General features: G+C 63.5%; 3 protein-coding genes across 4 annotated transcripts; all 3 read right to left on the bottom strand.

Moving 5' to 3' along the window:
* Window positions 1–52: 52 nt before the first annotated feature.
* Window positions 53–3,489, bottom strand: RSKR (ribosomal protein S6 kinase related; the record flags this gene model as incomplete). The annotated part of the gene is made up of 12 exons (XM_084219298.1): window positions 53–274; window positions 365–475; window positions 545–633; window positions 707–796; window positions 901–928; window positions 1,025–1,065; window positions 1,209–1,316; window positions 1,990–2,059; window positions 2,230–2,298; window positions 2,376–2,459; window positions 3,136–3,345; window positions 3,433–3,489. 12 exons carry the CDS (start codon window positions 3,487–3,489, stop codon window positions 53–55), a joined length of 1,179 nt encoding a protein of 392 aa, XP_084075424.1.
* Window positions 3,490–4,070: 581 nt separating this feature from the next.
* On the bottom strand, window positions 4,071–17,804 carry BLTP2 (bridge-like lipid transfer protein family member 2). 2 transcript variants are annotated; one of them, XM_084218813.1, is made up of 39 exons: window positions 17,688–17,804; window positions 16,905–17,034; window positions 16,592–16,638; window positions 16,152–16,314; window positions 15,954–16,072; window positions 15,549–15,609; window positions 15,139–15,337; window positions 14,855–14,978; window positions 14,361–14,485; window positions 14,208–14,275; window positions 13,966–14,114; window positions 13,609–13,727; window positions 13,240–13,403; window positions 12,868–13,132; window positions 12,553–12,758; window positions 11,302–12,397; window positions 10,884–11,075; window positions 10,604–10,806; window positions 10,408–10,526; window positions 10,112–10,332; window positions 9,807–9,997; window positions 9,622–9,721; window positions 9,347–9,549; window positions 8,751–9,045; window positions 8,475–8,632; window positions 8,178–8,384; window positions 7,972–8,071; window positions 7,593–7,775; window positions 7,315–7,436; window positions 7,082–7,237; window positions 6,888–7,009; window positions 6,427–6,607; window positions 6,264–6,350; window positions 6,053–6,163; window positions 5,832–5,967; window positions 5,491–5,615; window positions 5,042–5,143; window positions 4,827–4,961; window positions 4,071–4,629 (listed from the first exon to the last, which is right to left on the bottom strand). In XM_084218813.1, exons 1-39 carry the CDS (start codon window positions 17,756–17,758, stop codon window positions 4,447–4,449), a joined length of 6,738 nt encoding a protein of 2,245 aa, XP_084074939.1. In that variant the 5' UTR covers window positions 17,759–17,804; the 3' UTR covers window positions 4,071–4,446. The 2 variants fall into 2 exon arrangements, 1 of the variants encoding a protein (XP_084074939.1); XR_014616641.1 differs by lacking the exons at window positions 4,071–4,629; window positions 4,827–4,961; window positions 5,042–5,143; ... (2 more) ...; window positions 6,053–6,163; window positions 6,888–7,009.
* Window positions 17,805–18,603: 799 nt separating this feature from the next.
* On the bottom strand, window positions 18,604–20,373 carry SDF2 (stromal cell derived factor 2; the record flags this gene model as incomplete). Its single annotated transcript, XM_084218887.1, has 3 exons — window positions 18,604–19,403; window positions 19,910–20,106; window positions 20,196–20,373. The coding sequence occupies 3 exons, from the start codon at window positions 20,371–20,373 to the stop codon at window positions 19,116–19,118; spliced, it is 663 nt and encodes a 220-aa protein (XP_084075013.1). The 3' UTR covers window positions 18,604–19,115.
* Window positions 20,374–20,442: the final 69 nt, after the last annotated feature.

Genomic DNA, 20,442 nt, shown 5'->3' with positions numbered 1-20,442 from the left:
CCGGGGGAGGGGGATGTCCCTGAGCGATGCCGAGGGTCCCAGCCGTGGTGGCTCAGCCAGGCCAGGGCCGGTCCGGGGGAGCGGCGAGGTCGTAGTCAAAGTCGGCGAAAGTGGCGGGGTCGGGTGGGGGCTGCTCGGGGGGTCGCGGGGCCACTGCCACCACCACCGGGTCCTTCTGCAGCAGGTCAGCGTCGAAGGCCACCCCGCGGAAGAAGGGGTGGCCCTGAAAGTGGTGGAGGTAGCGCAGGCGGTACAGGGGGTTGTGGCACAGCAGCTGCGGGCAGAGAGAGGACAGTGAGAATGGAAATCTCAGCATCCGGCCCAGGGGCCAGTGGGGACCCCAAAATCCAGGCAGGAGGGTTACCTCAGCGAGCAGCCGGGCCAGCTCGGGGCTGAACTCGGGTGGGCTCTCGTAGCTGCTCTGTTTGACACGTTCCAGCATGGCCACGTGGTCCCCCGCTGGAGCCACAGGGAACTGGGGGAGCACAGAATGAATTCAGGGTCTCTCTGAGGTGTCCCTGTCCCCTCACCCTGTGGTCCTTACCTCCCCACTGGCCAGGGCGAAGAGCAAGACTCCCAAGGACCACCAGTCAGCTGCATGGCTGTAGGGCCCCCCACTCAGCACCTCTGGGGCTGTGGGGAGAGTGGGTGAGCACCTGGGGGTCCATGCCCCCCAGCACAGCCCCCCCAGCAGAGCCCCCCTTACCCATGTACTGCAGAGTGCCACAGATTGTGTGGGCTCGCTCACCCCACTGCAGGTACCGGGAGAGGCCGAAATCAGTGAGCTTGAGGTGCCCTGTGGGGCCAGACACCACGTGGGAACCCGTAGAGAGGGTGTCCCCATTGACAGGGTGTCCCCAAGGATGGGGTGTCCCCAAGGCAGTGCCACCAGGCTCTTACCTCTCTCATCCAGGAGGATGTTCTCCATCTGAAATGAGACAGGCACTGAGGTGGCCTCTCCATGCTGGGGGTTCAGAGACCCCCCCCACCCCACCCTCCAGCCCCCAGCCCCACTGCCACCCACCTTGACATCTCTGTGCATGATGCCCAGGTCGTGGAGGTACACTGGGGACAAGACAGAGCCATCAGTGCCATGTGTCCCCTCCCACCACAGCGCCCACTGCCACCCGGGGGGGTGGCTGACCCTGCCTGCAGGTCTCTGCTGGTGGGGACACTGGTGGCTGTCCCCAGCGTGGAGGGTCACTCACCCAGCACCAGCACCAGCTCGGCGGCGAACAGGCGGACGGTGGCCTCGGCCAGGCAGCCGGCCGCGCGCCACAGCGCGTGCAGGTCCCCGGTGCTGCAGTAGGTGCACACTGCGGGGACAGGGGACACGCCTTACTGGCACGAGGGACGCTGGGGTGGCACGGGCACAGGGGTGCAGAGGGCTCAGACACTGGGGTGGCACAGGCACAGGGGTGCAGAGGGGTCACTGGGGCCGTGCATCGAGGTGCTGGAAGCGCCGGGGTTATAAAGGCAACAAGGTGGCACAAGCACCTGAAGCACACTGGCAGCAAGGTGGCACAAGCAGCAGGGCAGTACAGGCAGCAGGTGACACAGGGATGAGTAAGGTGGCATGGGAATATACAAATACCGGGGGGACATCAGCACCAGAGCCCTGTGGGCACTGGGAACACACAAGCACCTGGGACCACACGAGGTACCAAAGTGACGTGGTCCTTGGGGGTCGCACAGGCACTGGGAGCACACAAACTGCAGGGGCTGAGGTGACACAGCCACCGGGCAGGCACCGGCACTGGGGTGCTCTGTTCAGCCCCACACTGGTCCCTGCCCCGCTGGGGCTTGTCCCCATTCGTGTCCCCACCGGCAGGCCCGCGGTGGGTGCGGGGTTGGAGCCGGGAGCCGAAGCGCCCGGATGGCCCCGGGGCGGCGGGGGGAGCGCGCGTGTGCGGGGACACGTGTGCGGGCGGCGGGGACACGTGCGGGCAGGGGGGGCCGGGGCGAGCCCGCGGGCAGATGGTCACTCACTGATGAAGAGGTGGCGCTGGCCCTGCCAGCTGTCCCCCAGCCCGTGCACGAACGGGTGCCTGACCTGTCTCTGGGGACACAAAAGCGCAGGGAGTGAGCGGCCCCCGGGGCAGGGGGCTGCGAGGGGCTGGGGACCCCGCTTCTGCCATCTTCCACCCGCAGCTCCCACGGCCTCCTGGGGTCCCTGCAGCCACCCTGAACCCCTTCACGGGCTGGGGTCCCTCCTGGGCCCCCCCTCACCTGGATGCTGACTTCTTCTTTGCACTGTTTGAGGGTGTCACGGCGCAGCACCTCCACTTTGGGCACAACCTGGGGGGCGAGGCACTGTCAAGGGGGGGGGACAAGGGCAGGTGGGGGCACCTATGGGCCCCAGGGGCAGCACCCACCTTCACGGCGCAGACCTTCTCCCTCCCACAGTCCAGCACTTTGAGGATGGTCCCGAAGGAGCCTTTGGCCACGAAGCCCAGGATCTGAGGGGATGAACAGGGGCTGAGCACGCCATGGAGGTGGATTTGGGGGGCTCAGGCTGGGATCCTGCGTGGGGTAAGGGGAGGGGCACAGAGCACCCAGAGCAGACGCTGGGGACACACGGGGACCTGGAGGAGCCAACAGAGACCCCAGCAGGATTCATGGAGACCCGGTACGGGGCACAGGGATCCCAAGGCGGCAGCGGTGGATTTTGACAGAGGACAGGACCCCCGCCGGTACACGCGGGACCTCGGTGGGATGCCACGCTCCGGTGGGGTGCGGAGAAACCCCGGTAGAACCGAGACCCGACACGGGCGCCCGGCGGCGGGGATGGAAGGGGACCCGGCGGAACGGCCGGGGACGCCGGTAGGATGCGCAGGGACCCGGCAGAGCGTGCGAGGGAGCTCGGTAAGGCAGTCGGCGATGCCGGGATGGCGGCACGGGATGCACGGACGGCGCGGGAGGATGCTCAGGGCGCTGGGGGACCCCGGTAGAGACGTGCAGGAAGCCCGGTAGGACGAGCAGGGACGCCGGTACAGGGTGCGAGGGGACCCGTTAATGCGCCCGGGACTGCCGGGGCGGGATGCACGGGCAGGACGCGCCCGGGGGAGGACGATCGGGGATCCCGTTCGGATGCAGCGGGACCCCGTTCGGAGGGTGGGGGCCCCGGGACGGCACCTTGAGCTGCTGCTGGCGGGCGGAGGGGCGGACGGGGAACTCCGGCAGGAACAACGAGACGAGCTGCGGCAGCGGCCACCCGGGCAGCGGCGGCTCCTCGGCGGGGCCCCGCGGGGCCAAGGCGAGCCCCGGTACCGGCACCGGTACCGATACCGGCACCGACCCTGCTCGGCTCAACAGCGCCCGCACCCACGACCCCACGGCGCGGCCCTGCGGAACCGGGGACGACGTCAGCGAGGGGACCCCGGGGCGGGAGATGCCCGGGGGGATCCCCGGGGCTGATGCCGCCGCACGCACCTGGGGGGGCCGCACCGGAGCCGGGGTCGGACCGGGGCCGCTGCTCGTCGCTCCCATCGCGGCGCCGCCCGGCCGCGCCCCGGGCCCGGTCCCCGGTAATCGCCGCCTTACATAACCCCACCGCCCCGCCCCGCCCCGCCCGCCGCGACCACCCCCCGCCCCGGGGCTCGGCGGCGAGGCTGCCCCTTGCACGGTGACACCCACTCGTGACCGATCCCCCCCCATCCGGGACCCCCACTACACACCTGGGGGTTGCTCACCCACCCGTGACTGATCCCACCCCTACCCAGACCCCCGGGGCTGATCCCAGCCCCTCTCCGAGACCCCCTCCTTACACACTCTGGGGCTCCCCCTCCAACCTTTCCTTCCCTCTTTGCACCCCACCTGCTGATCCCTGAGGGGGTGCTTGCAGTCCCTGCTGAGCCCCAGCATGACCCTGGGCTCACGGAGAGGACTGCAGAGGCGTAAAGGCACAGGCTGAGCACAGGGGTGCCCTGACCCCAAATTGGGTGCCCTGTGCAACTGCTGGGGAAGGGCAAGGGGTGAAGCCCCCAAGGATGGGGGCTGCTGGGCTGAAATGGGGCATGGTGCTGAGCCCAGCACTGCAGGGTGAGGCAAGAAACAAGCCACTGATGGGAGCCTGTTCCAAATTAAAAACTCTTTATTTAAACTCTCTCCCGTTCCCCTTTTTCCCAGCCTGGAGCGATCTTGCTGCTTCACCAGGCCCAAGGGCTGGGCCCAGCACCCGCACAGCAGGGAGGGGGGGAAGCTCCCAGGGGCCCTTGGCACCAGGGTTCTGCACCCCACAAAGCAGCCCCGGAGCACCCTGTGCCCCACATCCCCGTGCTGCTCCACCCCTGCCCCACAACAACGGGGCTACCGAGAGCCTGCACGTGGCTGAGCCCTCCTCAGGCACTGCTGAGCAGCACAGCCCCCCCTCTGCCTTCGGGGTGCCCCCCCAAGGGGGGAGCACGGGGCACCCCAAGTCCCTTCCCGGCCTGCCGGGTGCTGCCGTCATTTGCGCCTGCCGAAGATCGACTTCTTGCTGGGGTTCTTCTCGCCCACGCTCAGCCCGATGAGCAGCCGAGCCTTCTCATCCTCCTCCTGCTGCTGGATGGTCCCGTCGGATTTGTTCTCCAGCTTCCCCCGGGCCTCCGCGCCCGCCGCCGGCTTCAGGCGCAGCTTCTCCTTGATCACCTGCCCCAGAGTCAGGGGGCTCAGCCACCCCGCGGCCACACCCCGGGTGACAGCCTGAGCTGCTGAGCCAGTGCAGCTGCTTGCACACTGGGGAACGTGCCACCCACCCTGGGGTCACCGTCTCCATCCTGGGCAGAGCAGCTCTGGCAGCCTCCGGAGCAGGGAGAGAGATGAGGGAAGTGGTCCCACCCACGTACCTGTGCCACCAAGGCTTTGCGGCTGTCCCTCTTCACCGCCATGGCAAAGTCCAGCCATGTCCATGTGTTGTTGTGGTACTCCAGGCATGGCAGCACCAGGTTCAGGTCACCCCAGTCCACACTGTTCTTCTCCCCCTGTGTGACAGAGGTGTCAGGCAGTGTGGGGACGATGGCCCAGACCACCCCAAGCACGCCCTGTCCCACTGGTCCCACACCTTGTAGCTGACACAGAGTGGCACCTGCGGGATCTTGATGTAGATGAAGGAGTTGTTCATGGCTGCACGCTCCTTCATCTTGTCGATGTCATCCACGGGATGCTGGGGACAGAGCAGAAGCCATGAGCAGAAGGGAAGGAGAAGGGACACAGCCAGGAACCAGCAGGGAAGGGACAGCCGGGCACTAGGCCACAGCATTGCTTCATCAGGGAGAGGTGAGAGCTGCTCTGGCACGGTGTTGGAAAAATGAGATACAGGGATCACATCAAGTGTGCAGGCGCCTGGCTGTAAAGGATGCAAATCCTCATGGTGGGAGGGAGCAGGAGAAAGCAGACAAGCGTGGGAGGGAAGTGTGGGAGGACATGGCTACCCAGCCCTGCAGTTAAGGGAAAACAGACTGGCACCACAGCAGGGCTCTCAGATTCCCCCCTTACAGCAGCAGGAGTTACCTCAGGTGCTTTTCTGAATGATCTTCTGACCCCTGATGTCCGGTTCAGTCCCTGAGCAACTCCCTTCCCTGAGCCCAGCGAGTCATCAGCCCCGATCAGCTGCCGTGGCTTCACCACGGGGATCCCTGGGGCAAACAGGGTGCAAGGTGGTGGTGGTGGTGTCCAGCCAGGGGTTAGCCATGACCCCAACCCTCCCACCATCTCCCTTTCCACAGGGGAGACCACAAATCCCTCCTCTTCAACTCACGGCTGAACAGCAGCTGCCCACAAACATAATCCTGGATATGCAGCCAGAGCTGTTCAAGGACATCCAGAGAGGAGGGTGATCACAAGCCTCTCACCTGTTGTCACCAGTTTGGACTTATCTTCCTCATCCCCCACCTCCTCCTCCTCCACATTACGGCCAGGGAAGAAGAATCCCATCATTCTGTGGAAGAACTGGTGGGTGAGCTGGATGGTGAGAGGCACCACGTTCACCTGTGGCAAAGTGACATGTCAGAGCCAGGCACACATTGCCTGTACCCCACAGAGACCCTGGCACCTCCCGGCCCAGCCCTGGCACCTCAAAATGCTCCTTGATGGAGATGCCTCCCACGGGAGGCCTGACCTTGCTGAAAATCCTCAGGGCCAGCTGCCGGCCCGACTGGCAGGAGCTCTGGGGACGCAGCACCACCTGCAGGGAAGAGGACGGGTGGCTGGGGTGAGGACTGGCCACTCTGCCCACACCACGTGGGTCCCCAGGATGCAGAGCTGCTCCCTCAGCTGCCACTTGCCTTGTACACAGCATTGGGCAGCAGGTTGTTCATGGTCACCCAGCCCAGTTCCAGCAGATGCTCGGCCGTGTCATCAGACTTATTAACCTGTGCAGACAAAGCCATTAGCTCCCAATGTCCCTGTCTCCAGCTCAGGGGCTGTGGGCACTGTCCAACTCCACACCTTGCTGTAGAGGAAGCGCTGGAGCTCCAGCTCAGCAATGCCCAGCTGCCCATCCTCCTCTGTCAGGCGCCAGCGTGCCTGGGCAAAGTAGAACTCAGTCCTCCGTGCCACACTCACGTCCTCTGGCTGCTTTCGCAGCTCCATCTTGTTGGCTCGCTGCAGCTGGAAGTCCTTGAAGCACCTGCAGCACAGAGGAAAGAGCTGGGATGTGGGAGTCCTGGAGTAAGGGGGACACAATGCTGGGAAAGGCTGAGATCATAGAATCAGAATGGTTTGGGTTGGACACCTCCCACTGTCACAGGTTGCTCCAAGCCCTATCCAGCCTATCCTTGAATACTTCCAGGGATGGGGCAGCCACAGCTTCTCTGGGCAACCCGTGCCAGTGCCTCACTGGGAAGAATTTCTTCCTCATATCCAATCCAAACCTAGACTCAGTTTAAAGCCATTCCCCCTCATCCTACCTGATCAGTATGTTCAGCTCCTCACTCTCCAGCTGCAGGTCAGCTTTTTCCTGGCTCAGCTGCTGCTGCAGCCGGTGGTTCAGGTCGAGCAGGACCTCGTTTTTGCTGTCATCCTTCAAGGACTGAAGGACAGACAACTCTCAGCACCTTCTCCCCCAGAGTGGGATCCCAGGGAAACAGGGATGTGGGCTCACCTTCATGTTGGAGTACATCTGCTTCTCCAGCTGCCGGATCTGGGCCACGTGCTGTCTCACAGCCTCCTGCAGGTGTAGGATACTGCTGCGCTGCTCCTCAGGGTTGCTGGAGATTTCCAGCTGGAAACGCACCCGCTGCTTCTTCTCACTGTGCTCCTGGGCACAGGAATAGGGCAAGGTTAGGACTGCCTGGGGGCAGTGAGTGGCACAGACACCTGGAGCCCCGCGGGTACCTTGCGTTTGGGCTCCACGTGCAGCAGCAGGTTGTTGACTATGTCAAGGATCATGGCATACTGTGCGGGGTTGGTGGAGATCTCCAGGTCGTGGTGGATCAGGGTGAAGGTGTCCACAGCTCCTGCAGGGACAAAAAGGGCAATTGGGGCCTCAGCATGGCCAGAAATATCTTGGGGACCCTTCCTGTATGCAGCTCTCTGACCTCAGCCACCCCTGGAGTTAGCCATGGGTCAGCCCAGAGCTCTAACCCCACAGCACACTGCCTGGATGCACCCACCCTCCTGCTTCTTCAGTAGATCCTCCTTCTCCTGGTTGGCAGGGGTCTCAGGGGGCTTTATCTGCGTGGCCAGCTCGGGGTCGATGTCGTGGCTGTAGCTGATGTAGTACATGCGGCAGCTGCAGCGAGAGATGATCCTCTGCACCTGCTGGGTCTGCTGGGCTTCCGAGGGCTGATTCCAGTCTGGGGACAGGCAGAGGGACCACAGTCAGAGTGCCATGTCCCAGCACAGTGGGACTGCACAGTGCATGGCTCGGAGCATCAGCCACCTCCTGGAGCCACACAGGGACAGGACAGGTGCTCTCAGCTCTACCAGCCTTAGGGTCACACCTGAGTGGGACTGGGGTAGGCACAGCAGCCCACAGGCTGTGGGCAGTACCTGTGGTGGTGCTGACCATGCCCCCCACTGCCTGCCCGCTCTCCATCAGCTCCTGCACCGAGTCCAGGCTCCGCTGACGATGCTCTTCAATATTTTTCACCTGGGGAGGTAAGGAGGCACTGCTTGCTGTCCCCACTTTTCCTGGCTTGGCCAGGGCACTGACAGCACTGCCTGTACCTCACATAGTTCACCCACCACATGCTCACCTCCAACCAGAGCTGGCCATGCTCCCCCTCAGAGGGGCTGCTCTCTGTTGTGGCAAAGTACTGCATGCCATCCAGCAAACATGTCCAGGATGTCTTCTGCTTCAGAGTGTCCCCGTACCAGGCAGGGTGGTGCTGGCACTGCAGCAGCTGTGCTTTCGCAGCGGACACGATCACACAGCCCTCTGTCTCTGCACCACGCAGAACCATCTGTGGGGGGAGAGACCCCAGGGGTCGGATGGACCTTTCTGGGGCAGGCACAGCCCCTGTCAGAGCCAGGCCGTGGGGACAGGCAGGTACCTGGCAGTTGACCAGCTCGATGAGGCAGTTGCGGTTGTAGATGTCGTCAGTCTGGCAGGCGGCGATGCCGCAGAGCTGCTCGCTGGCCCCCGACTCCTCTTCTGTGAAAACCACAAACTTGTCCGTCTCCTCAATGAGCTTCTGCAGCATGTAGGCCCCTGGGGAAGGAGAAAGATCGGTGCAAAGCTGTGGGGGGATGCCTCAAATGTAGAGAATGAAAACAGGCACAGCTTTGAGCTGTGGGCTTCCCCTTGCTCCCCTCCCCACTGTGCTCACCCCCTGAGGAGGCTCTCTCAGGCCGGCCGCTGGTGATGGGAGCAGTCACTCTGGCAGGGATGGAGTGAGCAGAGAGGGGGCCCCGCTTCAGCTTCTTGGCCTGCAGCTGTGTGTCGATCTTCAGCCCCTTCAGGGCCTCGGTGGACAGGTTCCGCTTGAGCACAGCCGCTTTCTTGTAGCCGTCGTAGAGGCCGAAGGCGATGTCCCGGTTCGTGGTGGTCCAGGACGCCCGCAGGTCCACCAAGTGCAGCTGATGCGTGTGGAAACCGTCGTCCCCATCACGCAGGGGCAGCTCCTGGGCACAGAGGGTCAGTGCCTCAGCACAGCAAAGCCACCCCTGGCCCTGCCCAGTGGCCTCGTGCACTGGGACTAGGAGCCCTGCCAGCCCTTCAGGCAGAGAGTGGGGATTGGAGCCCAGACCACCCCAGGGACCACAGCATGGGCACAAAGTCAGGCGCTTGGTGGATTGGAGGCCCTGAAGTTCTCTCTCTTCCCCAGCCAAATCCCTTCCCCATTGCATCCAACCACCAACATCCCCTTGTCCTGGAGTTGCCACCAGGCCAGCACAAGCTGCTGTGCCCTGTTTGCAGTGGTACCTCCTCAGCCGTGCGGTTGCTGTGCCGCTGGTAGGTGAGGGAGGACAGGCTCAGCAAGTGGGTTTTCTTCACCAGGGTGTCGAGCTGGTGGTCAGCGTTCTCATCACAAGTGGAGGCCATGAGGTGCACGGTGACCTGGCTCAGGTCACTCACCATCTGCGTGATGCTCCACTCCGAAATGAGGCGCCGCATCACCGTGCCAGCTGGGGGACAGGGACAGGGGTCAGCCAGGGCCCTGCTGTACCTGCAGTGCTGCTGGCAGGATTCCCACTCACCTTGTGGGATGAGCCGCTGTGTGCCACGAGTGAAGATGTGTCCCTGGCAGCATTCCACCTGGATCCCCCGCTGCTGGGCAAAGGAGGCCCAGTAATGCACCTGAGAGGGAGCAGAGAGCAGGAGCTGAGAGTCCAGCAGAGGCAGAGCAGGGAGGAAACACCAGATTCCAAGCCCTGGGAATTACCTGCAGCCGGGGGAAGAGTGCAGTATAGGACAACTGCTTGTAATGCTGCCCCAGCTTCTTCTTGCTGGGTTTCATGTTGTTGAAGAGCTTCCCACGGCAGATGGGCCGTGTCACGCTGGTCCATGTGGCCCAAAAATTCTGCATCCAGCGGAGGGTGCTGCTGTAGAGCAGGATGCGGGGCTGGGAGTACTCTGAGAATATACCCACCATCAGCCAGCACCATGGGGCAAGGACCCAACCCAAAACCAGCATGCCCTGCCCTATGCCCCTTGTCCCCCAGGGACCCCCAGGACGCTGTCAGTCACCTTTACTGGGCTGTGTCAGGTCCATCCGGATGGAGAGGTTGAGGTTCTCGGAGCGGAAGGCACGGTAGGAGTCATACTGCTGCCCCACTGGCACCTCAGGCAGGAACTCGGGGGAGCGCAGCACCACGCCGTGGTGGTCATGGGGGTTCCCATGGCACAGCCACTGCAGGTCCAGGGTCATGCACAGGTCAGGCAGGTGCAGGAAGCAGCAGTCGTCATATCTGAATGCAGAAAAGAGACCCCAGTCATCCCCCAGCACTGGTGAGGGCCCCCCATGCTCACGGCCCCACTCTCACTTGGAGGCTGTCCGGACATTGATATCCAGGTTGCCCTTGAAGACAAACTGCCCAGGCTTCCAGTGGAAGGAGAGTTGGCTCCACTCCCAGTGCATGTTCTCTGTAGTGTTGTAGGGGTCCTGCAAGGGCAGGCATGAGGAGAGGTAGGTGTGAGCTGACCCCACACCATGTTGCTCCCCCGTCCAGTAGCACCCACCTCGGTGGCCAGCTGGTGCAGGTTGGCCTGTTCAATGTCCATGTGCCAGTCTCCATGGAAGAGAAGGCGGCTCTTGTCCCACCAGGGCAATGGGGCACTGGGGTCTTCTGAGGGCTTGGTGAGGAGATCCACACACTGGCCGATCAGGGTCCAGGCCGGGTCCCAGCAGGGCCCCCAGACGATGGTGTACTGAGAGATCACAGCTGGGGACACAGAGGTTGGCTCAGCCATTTGCCCTGTCCCTACCCACCACAGAGCCCCCCATTCCTCCGGGTCTTACAGTGGAAGTCATGGTAGAACTTCAAGGGTGGCATGTTCCTCTCCACCGTGGCATCACCCCAGGGCAGCCCCAGCTTCAGGAGCTGGCGGCGCCGGGAGCAGGCCTGGCCGCACTGCTCGGCTCCGAGCAGCCGGCCCGAGAGCTGCCAGTTCCGGATCTCAAACAGGTACCGGGGGTAGTCACGGATCCGCACTGCGGGAGGAGGGAGGGCTGAGGGCTGGGGCAGCAAAGAGACAGGCAGCCCCCCACTCTGGGACGCAGTAAGAGCCATCATCCTGTCACACCTCTGCTTCCTTCCCACTCCCTTTGAACCTCCAAAAATCGTCTTCCCTCCCTGGTAACACACCACGTGGTGCCAGCCCAGGCCACACACCCATCGTGCTGTCCTCTAAGGGCACCCTCCCACAAAGCAACTCACCAAAGAAGCTGCCAACTGTGCCCTTCATCATGCGGCACCACTGGGTGACCATCTCCAGACCCTCTGGGGGGAACGGGCTGACATCATCCATGTCCCTCATCTGCTCCAGCACACGCTCTGTGCCATGGAAGGACTCATCGGCCATGGCCACCAGCTCCAGGTGGGCCAGGGTCCAGGTGAGGAGGGCCCTCCGCATGGGTGTGTTGGCATAGAGGCGCCGCGAGCGCTGGATGTAGATCTCAATGTTCTTCTTCTCCAGCGAGGCGTAGAGCTCCTCGATCTTGCGGGCGGGCAGCAGCTCCCCGTGCTGCTTGCGCAGCGCGGCCACCTTGGCGTCCAGCAGCTGCAGGCGCTTGGCGCTCTCCTTGCTCTCGTCCTTCATCAGCTCGTAGTTGTCTCGCAACTTGACCTCAAAGACGTCATCCAGGAAGACCCAGGAGAAGTGGGTGACTTTGAGCAGGAGGTCGGGGGGCAGGGCCGTGCTGGCGGGGCGCCCGGGCCGGTGCAGGCCCTTCAGCCACTTCTGCACGCCCACGGCAGCGTCCAGCGTGCGGGAGAAGTCGTACTGGTAGGGGAACTCGATGGTCACGCTGGCGAAGGAGAAGGCCCAGCCGCGGTTGCGGAGGGTGCGCAGGGTGGGGAAGGCATCGCGGTGCCGGACGACCTCTTCCAGCTCCGGCAGCAGCTTCACCTCCACCTCCTTGAAGCTGAAGATGCTGTGTCCATCAAAGCCGGCGGCCAGCTCAGGGCAGTAGCCGTGCAGGGCACCGCCGTGCCAGCTGACCGAGGTCCGTTCCGCAGCCAGGCTGATGTAGTTGGCCTCAGAGACAAAGGCTGTGAACTTGGCAGAGCTCAGCTCCAGGGACAGCGACAGGAGTCTTTTGGGAGGGGGCCCTTTTGGCTGGAGGGACGCTGGTGACTCAGTAGGGGTGGCTGGGTGGGACACGGGGCTCTCTGGGGGCAGGGAGGGAGGCGTCCTGTGGCCGAGGGCGCTCCGCAAGGCTTCGTGGCACTGCAGGGTGGCCAGGGTGTGATGGTACAGGTGCATGTGGTCAGGTGGGCTCCACAGCACTGCCAGCCCCTCGCCGCACTGCACCTGCACCAGAGAGAGTGAGCAGGCACCACGTCACTGCCAGGGCCAGCACAGAACATCCCCGTCCTTCCCACAGCACCTTTCGTGCCAGCCAATCCTCCCCCTGCCCCATCTATCCCCAGAACAGGACAAAGCAGTGGCCCAACAGCCAAACCAACCTCCAGGGAGCGGATGCTGCTGTGGTAGGTGACAGAGAGCACAGAGACGTTGGCCACTGGGTTGGGGATGGCAGGAGCTTTGCAGCAAGGCTGCATCTTCTCAGTGATGCTCTTCACCAAGGCCAGCACCATGCCCTGGACGCTGAGCGTGCAGCTCTCAGCACTTCCCAGGACAGTCAGCGTGTCCAGCCGCAGCTCCAGGGCACCTGGAGAGACAGCATGTCAGTGCTGGAGGCACAGCACAACCTGCCAGGTTCCTCTGACTTCAGGGTTATTCCAGGACAGCCATCTGGGATCAGCATGGATGCTACTTACCCACTACGGCTGAGAGTGTGAAAAGGTTCACATCTTCCACCTTCAGATCCACCTTCCAGAGCAGCCCCCAGGGCTCACTGGAGGCAGAGGGCGGCTGCTTGGCAAGTTCAGCCCCACCAGGCTGCGGGCAGAACAGGGGCAGGACCCTGGCCAGGCACTCAGTGCAGGTGTCAGACGACTCCACTTGCAGCCCCCGGATGGTGCAATCCAGGAAGAGCGTATCCGACTGGGCGCTGGACATTCCCAGGGGCTGGTTATAGCTGCCCTGCAGGACAAACAGGATGATCACTCTCAGGCTGCAGGACATCCCTGTGCCACCCGCATGGAGACTGAGACTGAAAGCCACCCCTTGTCCCTCGGCTTGCCCCTCACCTGGAGGTTGAAGGAGTCGAGGATGAGGGCTTCTCCCCACACATGCATGTTGGGGGGATGTGGGGCACGCTGGATGTGGGAGTCGTTGCCCACTCGCCAGCACAGGTGGTCCACGGCCAGCACGGCTCGCTGGTGCACGCTCTGTGGCCGCAGGTGCTGGTAGTCTGTGGGCACAGAGGAGGGGGGAAGTGCAGGCAAGGCTCACCCAAACGTGAGCACCCCAGACACAACCAGGCAGGGATCCACAGCCCCTGACCACACACACAGAGATGGGCAGCACAGCGGCAGCACCACCCTCTCCATTCCCGCCCTGCTGCCTCTCTGGCAGACCCCAAGAAGAGCCCAGCACCTCCCTGATCCAGCCTGTACCTGCAGAGATGGAGTTGAAGCCCAAGGCGAAGGGTGGTGTGTCCCCCAGCTGCACGGACACATTGACGTTGGACAGCGAGGCACACAGGATGATGGGTGCTAGGATTTGGGGATAGCTCCTGCACAGGACAAGCAGGGATGGGCTGTTACTGGGAGCTGTGTGCCACAGAGCCTGGCAGGGAGCAGGCCCAGAGGGATGTCCTCTCTGCAGGGGCTCCCTGATCACCTCCTGAACAGCCTCCCCATCCCACAGGTGGCGCACAGATAAGGTGCTGAGTGCCCAGGCACCATGCCAGAGCGTGGCCAGCAAGAGGAAACAAGCTGTGATACCAGCAGCTGCACTGAGGCCAAGTTTACCTTCCCTTGTGCCCTTGGCTGGGGACAGGCACCGCCTGGCACCTGTATTCCTGTGCCAACAGCCCCAGCCAGTGCGAAAACTCTTGGTGACGGTAGTGGATGATGCAGGTGTTGAGCAGCACAGCAGCCGAGAGGTCAATGGCTGTGACCTAGAGCAGGGAAAGGGCCAGGTGGCAAAAAACCCAGGCCAGGAGCCAAACCAGCCACCCCCAGGAGACAGAGTGTGCCCAGCGCTCGCTCACCTGCACACTGGTCTTCAGGGAGTTGAGGCACACGATGCGCTGGCGGCTCTGGGACAGGAGAAGGCCATCTGGGGGGACAGAGGAGCACAAATGAGGGGTGGCAGAGGGCAGTGATGGCAACCCTGTCCCATCAGTGCCTTCCTGGGTACTTGCCCTCCAGCTGGAGGTCTACACTCATTTGGTCCAGGTCTGAGGTGGGCGTGAAGTTGCGCAATGGGATTTGCTCCTCTTCACGCTGATATAGAAACTGCAGCAGCTTCAGGCTCCAGGTGAGGTGCCTGGAAGACACGGGGTGTCACTGCTAGGAAGGAACTGCACTGTCATGTCCTCCATCTCCCTGTCTCTCATCACCAGCTGATCAGCATGCTGGCATGGACAAACACAGCAGCCCAGCTGCAGCACAGCTCAGTGCTCTCATTCCACTGCCTGAGGATTCCGTCAGCTGTCCTACTGGAGAACCAGCTCATGTGCCTTCCTCCCTCCCCAAGAGCCCAGCCCCAGCCCCAGCTCAGTCCTTCCCACTGGAGTGGGCTCTAGAACTTGCTCTCTGCAGTCTAGCAGAGCCAAGGGATGAGCAGGGAACGGCACAGTTGTCCCCAGGTCCATGTTCCCAGCATTACTTTGAATTCAGACAGCCTGCCCCTCACCTCTTCTGGCTGTTCATGGACAGCACCATGCTGGTGTTCTCCAGCTTCATCTCCACCCTCCTGGGGATGAGCTTCAGTGTGTCCCTGCTCAGCACAGACAGGGTCTTTGAGGGCTCCCCTGGGCCTGGAGAAGGACAGAGAGAGTCAGGGAAGGACTTGCCCAAACCCCCACACTCAGGAGCAGGAGGGAGTGATCCCACAGCCAAACCCCTCTGGCTCCAGTGCAACTATGGGAGCCACCAGCCCCTGCCCTGCCCCAAGCTTGTTCCAGTCCTAGTCCTGACCTGTGCTGGGCTCTTCCCCCACGCTGCTGTGCTGGGCCCCAGCAGTGACGTGGTGCAGGAGGGGGCTGCAGAACAGCCCCTCGTGCAGCTCTGCCTGCAGCGTGCGGACGCAGAGCCGGACGCCCACCAGGCGCCGCTTGCTGCTGATCTCCAGGGAGAGGGAGAGTGCCAGGGCCAGCTCTGCCAGGCACGTGTCATCCTGTGCACAGGGGACACAGCAAGGAGCACACAGGGAGTCACACAGTGCCCTTCCAGTGCGTGCTGCAGGTGGAGAGCTGGGCACAGCAGAGAGCCCAGCACCTGGCAGCATCGCCCAGCCTCAGGGACACCCTGGGACAGGTCCTCAGCGTGTCCCAGAGAGCCAGGGCCCAGGTGCCAAGTGTGGCACTTCTCCCTCCTCCAGCACTCACCAGCTGGCTGCTCCGGAGGACTTTGCTGTTCACCTTTGTCAGGCTCACCTCGCACGTCAGGCTGGGGAGAGCAGAGAACAGAAGGAGGATGTGGGTCTTGCTGCTGCCAAAACAAGTTCCTGCCCTCTTTCCTGTGGGACACAGGGACCCCCAAGTCCCTGATCCAAGTGCTCCCAAAAGCAGAGCATGCCCTTACTCCATGCACACCACACTATTTAGAGAACACACAACTCAAGCTTCCTGTGACAGGAAAAGGAACCAGGGCAGCCTCAGAGAAGGTTAATGCGTCACACCACAGCTGACATGGGATGCTGCTGAGTGGCACAGAGAGAGGACAGACACAAGGCTGGGGTCAGAGGAGCTTCCCAGCCCTGCAAACAGACAGGGGTACAAGCACAGAATTACCTCTTCCCATTGCCATTCAGGAGGAGACGTGTCTGGCTGGCCTGGATGTGCCAGAGAGACTCTGAGGTGGCCACGTGCAGAACCATGATGTTGATGGAATCCATGTGGATGGAAAAGAGCTGGGGGGAAGGTGCTGTTGTGAGGGATATCCGACAGCAGCACAGCCCACAGCAGCCCCTCACCGAACCAGTGCCTCACCTGGCTAAGGAGCCTCAGCAGGGAGGGTTTAAGGGTCAGCTCTGTCCTGCTTTCATTTCCATCAGCTTCTCTGGGAGCCTCTGGGACGGATGGCTGGAACCCAGGGCCTTTCTGGAGATCCGTGCGGATTCGCACCTCGCCAAAGCACAGCTCAAAGTAGCGCCTGGAGAGCAACAGCACAGGCAGCTCTGACAAGAGGTCACACTTGGCACAGCTGGCCCTGGCACCAGGGATTCCCCCTACCACAGGGACATGCAGGACCAGCACAAAGGCACCCACAAGACACTGTCATCTCCAAGCATGGGTCACTCCCTCACAGAGCTGACCACAGGGCAATAAGGATGGCAGAAAGGTGTAAAGGCAGCAGGATGGCAAGCAGGGCGAGGGGTGAGGCAGACCCCCAAAGGGAGCAGGCAGGGAGCTGGGGTGGGGGCACGTACGGCAGCTCCCGGCTCAGTTTGCTGGAGATCCAGACGTTGTCGATCTCCTGTAAGGACACACAGGTAGGTCAGAGAAGAAACAACTTGGCTCTGCCTTGTGAGGCTCATCTCAACATTCCTACTCCATTCCCAGTGCCTGGGATCATGCAAGGAACAGCAAAACCCCAAGTGTGGCCATGGGAGGAAGGGCCTGGCACCAGCTTTGGGAGTGCTCAACAGGAGAGTGGCTCTATGGATTTGCTGCCAGCCTGGAAGTGACAGCAACCACCCTCTGCCTTGTCTGGCAGCGACCACCCCTTGCCCAGGTACCCACCACAGTCTGCTGCTCCCGCTGGAACTTGAGGCTGATGTTCTGGGCCCAGAAGAAGCCAAAGGAGCCGATCTTCAGCTCTGCATGAAGCTTCTGCCGGCACCAGGTGACAGCCAGGCGACATGCCAGCCATCTGTGGGGACGGGGGGAAGGCCAGGGTCAGCCTCCCCATTAGGGCTGGGGTCTAGAGATGCCCTTCATCCTTTGAGCATCAGCTCCAGCACCCACAGCTGGATAGGAGCTCCCAGGAACTCACGGTGGGGAAGAAACCCTGCAGGACCACCCCCAACAATCCCTGATGAGCCCCTCCCAAGACCAGACACCTCCACACCCCCCTGGCCCCCTATGCCCACCCCTGTGAGCTCCTCTGAACTTCTCCAAGCCCCCAAGCCTCTGACACCAAACCCTACAACCCCCCAATCCCCTGCAGGTTCCCCTCCACACCCGTCCCCCAGCCCTGCGAGCCCCCCAAACTCCTGACACCCCCCAAGCCCTCTTTGTCCCCCTTACCCTCCGCTCCCTCCCCCCAGACCCCCAACACCTCACCCCCAGCCCCGCATGCCCCCCGCACCCCCGACACTACCCCAAAAACTCCCGCGGGCCCCCAAAACACCCGCACCCCCACTGCCAGCCCCTCGGGCCTCCCCTCGGCCCCGCGGCTCCTCCCAGCCCAGCAGAGCCCCGCCCGCCGCGCTGCCACCCCCCAGCCCGCTGTCACCCCGCTGCCACCGCCGTGCCCCCCGCCCGGCCCTGTCACAGCCCCCGAGCCGCCCGCCAGGCCCTGACCGCGCCAGCAGCCCGGCCAGCAGCGCGACGAGGATCGCGGCGAGGAGCGCGGCGGGCAGCGGCGGCGGCATGGCGGGCACGGCCCCGGTGCGGCCCCGGTGAGACCCCCTCCCTCCCGCCCGCCCCTGCCCCGGCCCCGGCCCCGGCCCCGCCGCCGCCGCCGCCGCCTGTGGGGCCGCCCGCGCACCCCGAGTGGCCGCTGGGAGGGGCGGGACGGGGCGGGGCCCGGCGGCGCCTGCCCGGGGACAGCGGCGGCCGCAGCGCCCCGCCAGGGCCGCACCGGCATCGGACACGGGGACGGCGGAGGCACGGGGATGGGGACAGAGGGACAGTGGGGACACGGGGATGGGGAGAAAGGGACAGTGGGGACACGGGGATGGGGACAGAGGGGACACCGGGATGGGGACAGAGGGACAGCAAGGGCACGGGGAAGGGGACAGGACCGCACTGGCATGGGGACAGTGGGGACGGGGACAGAGGGCCAGCAGGACCGCACCGGCATGGAGACAGTGGGGACACCGGGATGGGGACAGGGATGCACCGCGGTGGCACCGGCACAGAGATAGTGGGGATACCAGGATGGCACCAGCACGAGGACACCGGCATGGGGACAGGGGTGACACCAGGGCAACACTGGCATGGGGACAGCAGGCGGCACCAGGATAGGAGAGAAGTGACAGCGGGTCTGGCACTGGGTCTGGCACTGAGATGGTGTGAAGGGGCTGACAGCAGGTCCAGCACTGAAATGGAGTGAGGAGCAGGGGGGGTGACACCAGGTCTGGCACTGGGATGGGGCAAATGGGTGACACGAGGGGCAGCACCAGCATGGGGCAAGTGCAGATGACACCAGGTCTGGCCCCCAGTGCCAGAAATCCCCCACATCCCCCACACAAACAGCCACACCACAGGGCAGAGTTCAGCACTTTTATAGCCCCAGGTCCTTGCAGGGCACGAGGGGCAGTTTGGGGTACAGCTCCCAGGGACAGCAGTCCTTTAAGGGCAAGGTCCTTGGACAGAATGGGCTGCAAAGGGACAGGGTGGGAGCTTGGGAATTTGTTTTGGGTCAGGTCTGGATGTTTGGCTTGGCTTTGTGCTAATTTGGGATGTTCGGACCGGCTTTGTGCCATTCTAGGATGTTGGGCTCTGTCATGGCTCAGGTCTGGGCATTGGGATCTGCTTTGTAGTGGTTTTAGGATGTTGGGAGCTGCTTTGCATCAGGTCTGCACGTTGGGGCCTGTTTAGTGTCAGACTTGGGACAATTAAATCTGCTCCATACTGAATTCAGGACATCGTGATCTGCTTTGTGCTGGGGCCCTGTGTCAGTGGTGTGTGTCAGTCCCAGGTGGGGACAGGAGCCATCCCCTGGCCTCAGCAGTCCCAAACACGGCAGGGCAGCGCCCAGAAGCTCAGCATCAGTCTGTCTGTCCCTCACAGCTCGGCGTGGTACTGCTCCATTTGCAAGGCCTCGCTGGGCTGCATGAAGATGCCCTCCATCACCTTCCAGTAGTTATTCTGGCTGGAGGCGGCCATGCCGTGCACCTCCTTCTGCCCGTGGATGGGCCGCCCGTACTGCTCGCCGGTCACCGAGAGGAAGACGTCGGTGGAGGTGTGCTGGAAGCGCACCTCATCGTCCCGCACCCAGTAGGTGCCACTGCACACCACGGTCCAGTCGTCCAGGTAGTCGCCCTCGCCGGCCTCCCCGAACGCACTCACCTCCTGGGGGTGAAGAACAGCTCGTTTGGGGCCGGGATGAGAAAATGGGAGGGTTGAGGTGGGCAGAGAGACTTGGTTGTGACTGAGGCTCTGTTAGGACTTTGAGGGCCTGGTTGGGATTCAGGCACTGGCAGGGCACTGGGGAGCTGGGAGGGAGTGGGGAACAAGGTGGGACTGGCAGGGACCCAGCTGGGACCAGGGAACAAGGCAGTGCTGGTAGGGACCCAGCCTAAGGAGAGACCCACTCTGAACTGAGGAACAAGGTGAGACTGGTGGGGATACATCTGGGGCCAGGAATAGGAAATGCTTGGTTGGGAGAACCTAGGAGACTGACTGGGGAATAAGGTGTGGCTGGCAGCAACACGGGGAAGGAGGGGATGGGTAGGGACAGGAACAACCCAGCAGGGACTCAGGGGACCCGCCGAGAGCCGAGTGACAAGGCGGGCCCCGTCATGCCCAGGGAAACACACCAAGCCCGGGGAGGCGGGCCGGTGATCCCCGGCCGGTACCTGGTTCCCGGAGAGCGGCGAGGTGAAGCGGTGGCTGTGCAGGTTGCGGCCGGTGCCCAGGTGCGTGAGGCGGATGGCCTGCCCGCAGCGCACCGGCGTGCCCCGCTGGCACACGGCGGCCGTGCGGCCCCGCACCCGCCAGTAGCTGTTCCCGTCATCCGCCGCCGACACCCCGGTCACCGACTGCTGCCCGCTGCCTGCGGAGGAGGGAGAACCACCACAATCGCACCCAGCTCAGCTCACCGCGGGAGCCTGGGGAGCGCGGGGGGGGGGGCGCGCCCGTTACCGGAGCCGTAGCGCACATCGTGCGAGTGCAGCCGCACGTTGTGCCGCACGTTGAGCAGCTTCACCACGGAGCCGCAGGTGACGGGCCCGGGGTCGCCGCGCCCCGCCGCGCCCAGCGCCGCCGCCAGCAGCGGCAGCAGCAGCCGGAGCAGCAGCGGCGGCCGCCGCGCCGCCTCCATCCCGCAGGAAGCGGAAGCGCCGCCGCTCCGCCCGCCGGGAGGTCGCGGCTCGCCCGCTCCGCCCCCCGC

The sequence above is a fragment of the Fringilla coelebs genome (assembly GCF_963513975.1).
Source record: "Fringilla coelebs genome assembly, chromosome: 20".
Classification (NCBI taxonomy): Eukaryota; Metazoa; Chordata; class Aves; order Passeriformes; family Fringillidae; genus Fringilla; species Fringilla coelebs.
This window is presented reverse-complemented; position numbering and strand designations above follow the sequence as displayed.

Coding starts and splice junctions, on each gene's coding strand:
- BLTP2 (XM_084218813.1), bottom strand. CDS start 17,758: ATGCCGCCGCCGCTGCCCGCCGCGCTCCTCGCCGCGATCCTCGTCGCG. Junction 17,035..17,687: donor CTGGCCGGGCTGCTGGCGCG/GTCAGGGCCTGG, acceptor CCGTCCCCACAG/ATGGCTGGCATGTCGCCTGG. Junction 6,164..6,263: donor TGCCCAATGCTGTGTACAAG/GCAAGTGGCAGC, acceptor TCTTCCCTGCAG/GTGGTGCTGCGTCCCCAGAG.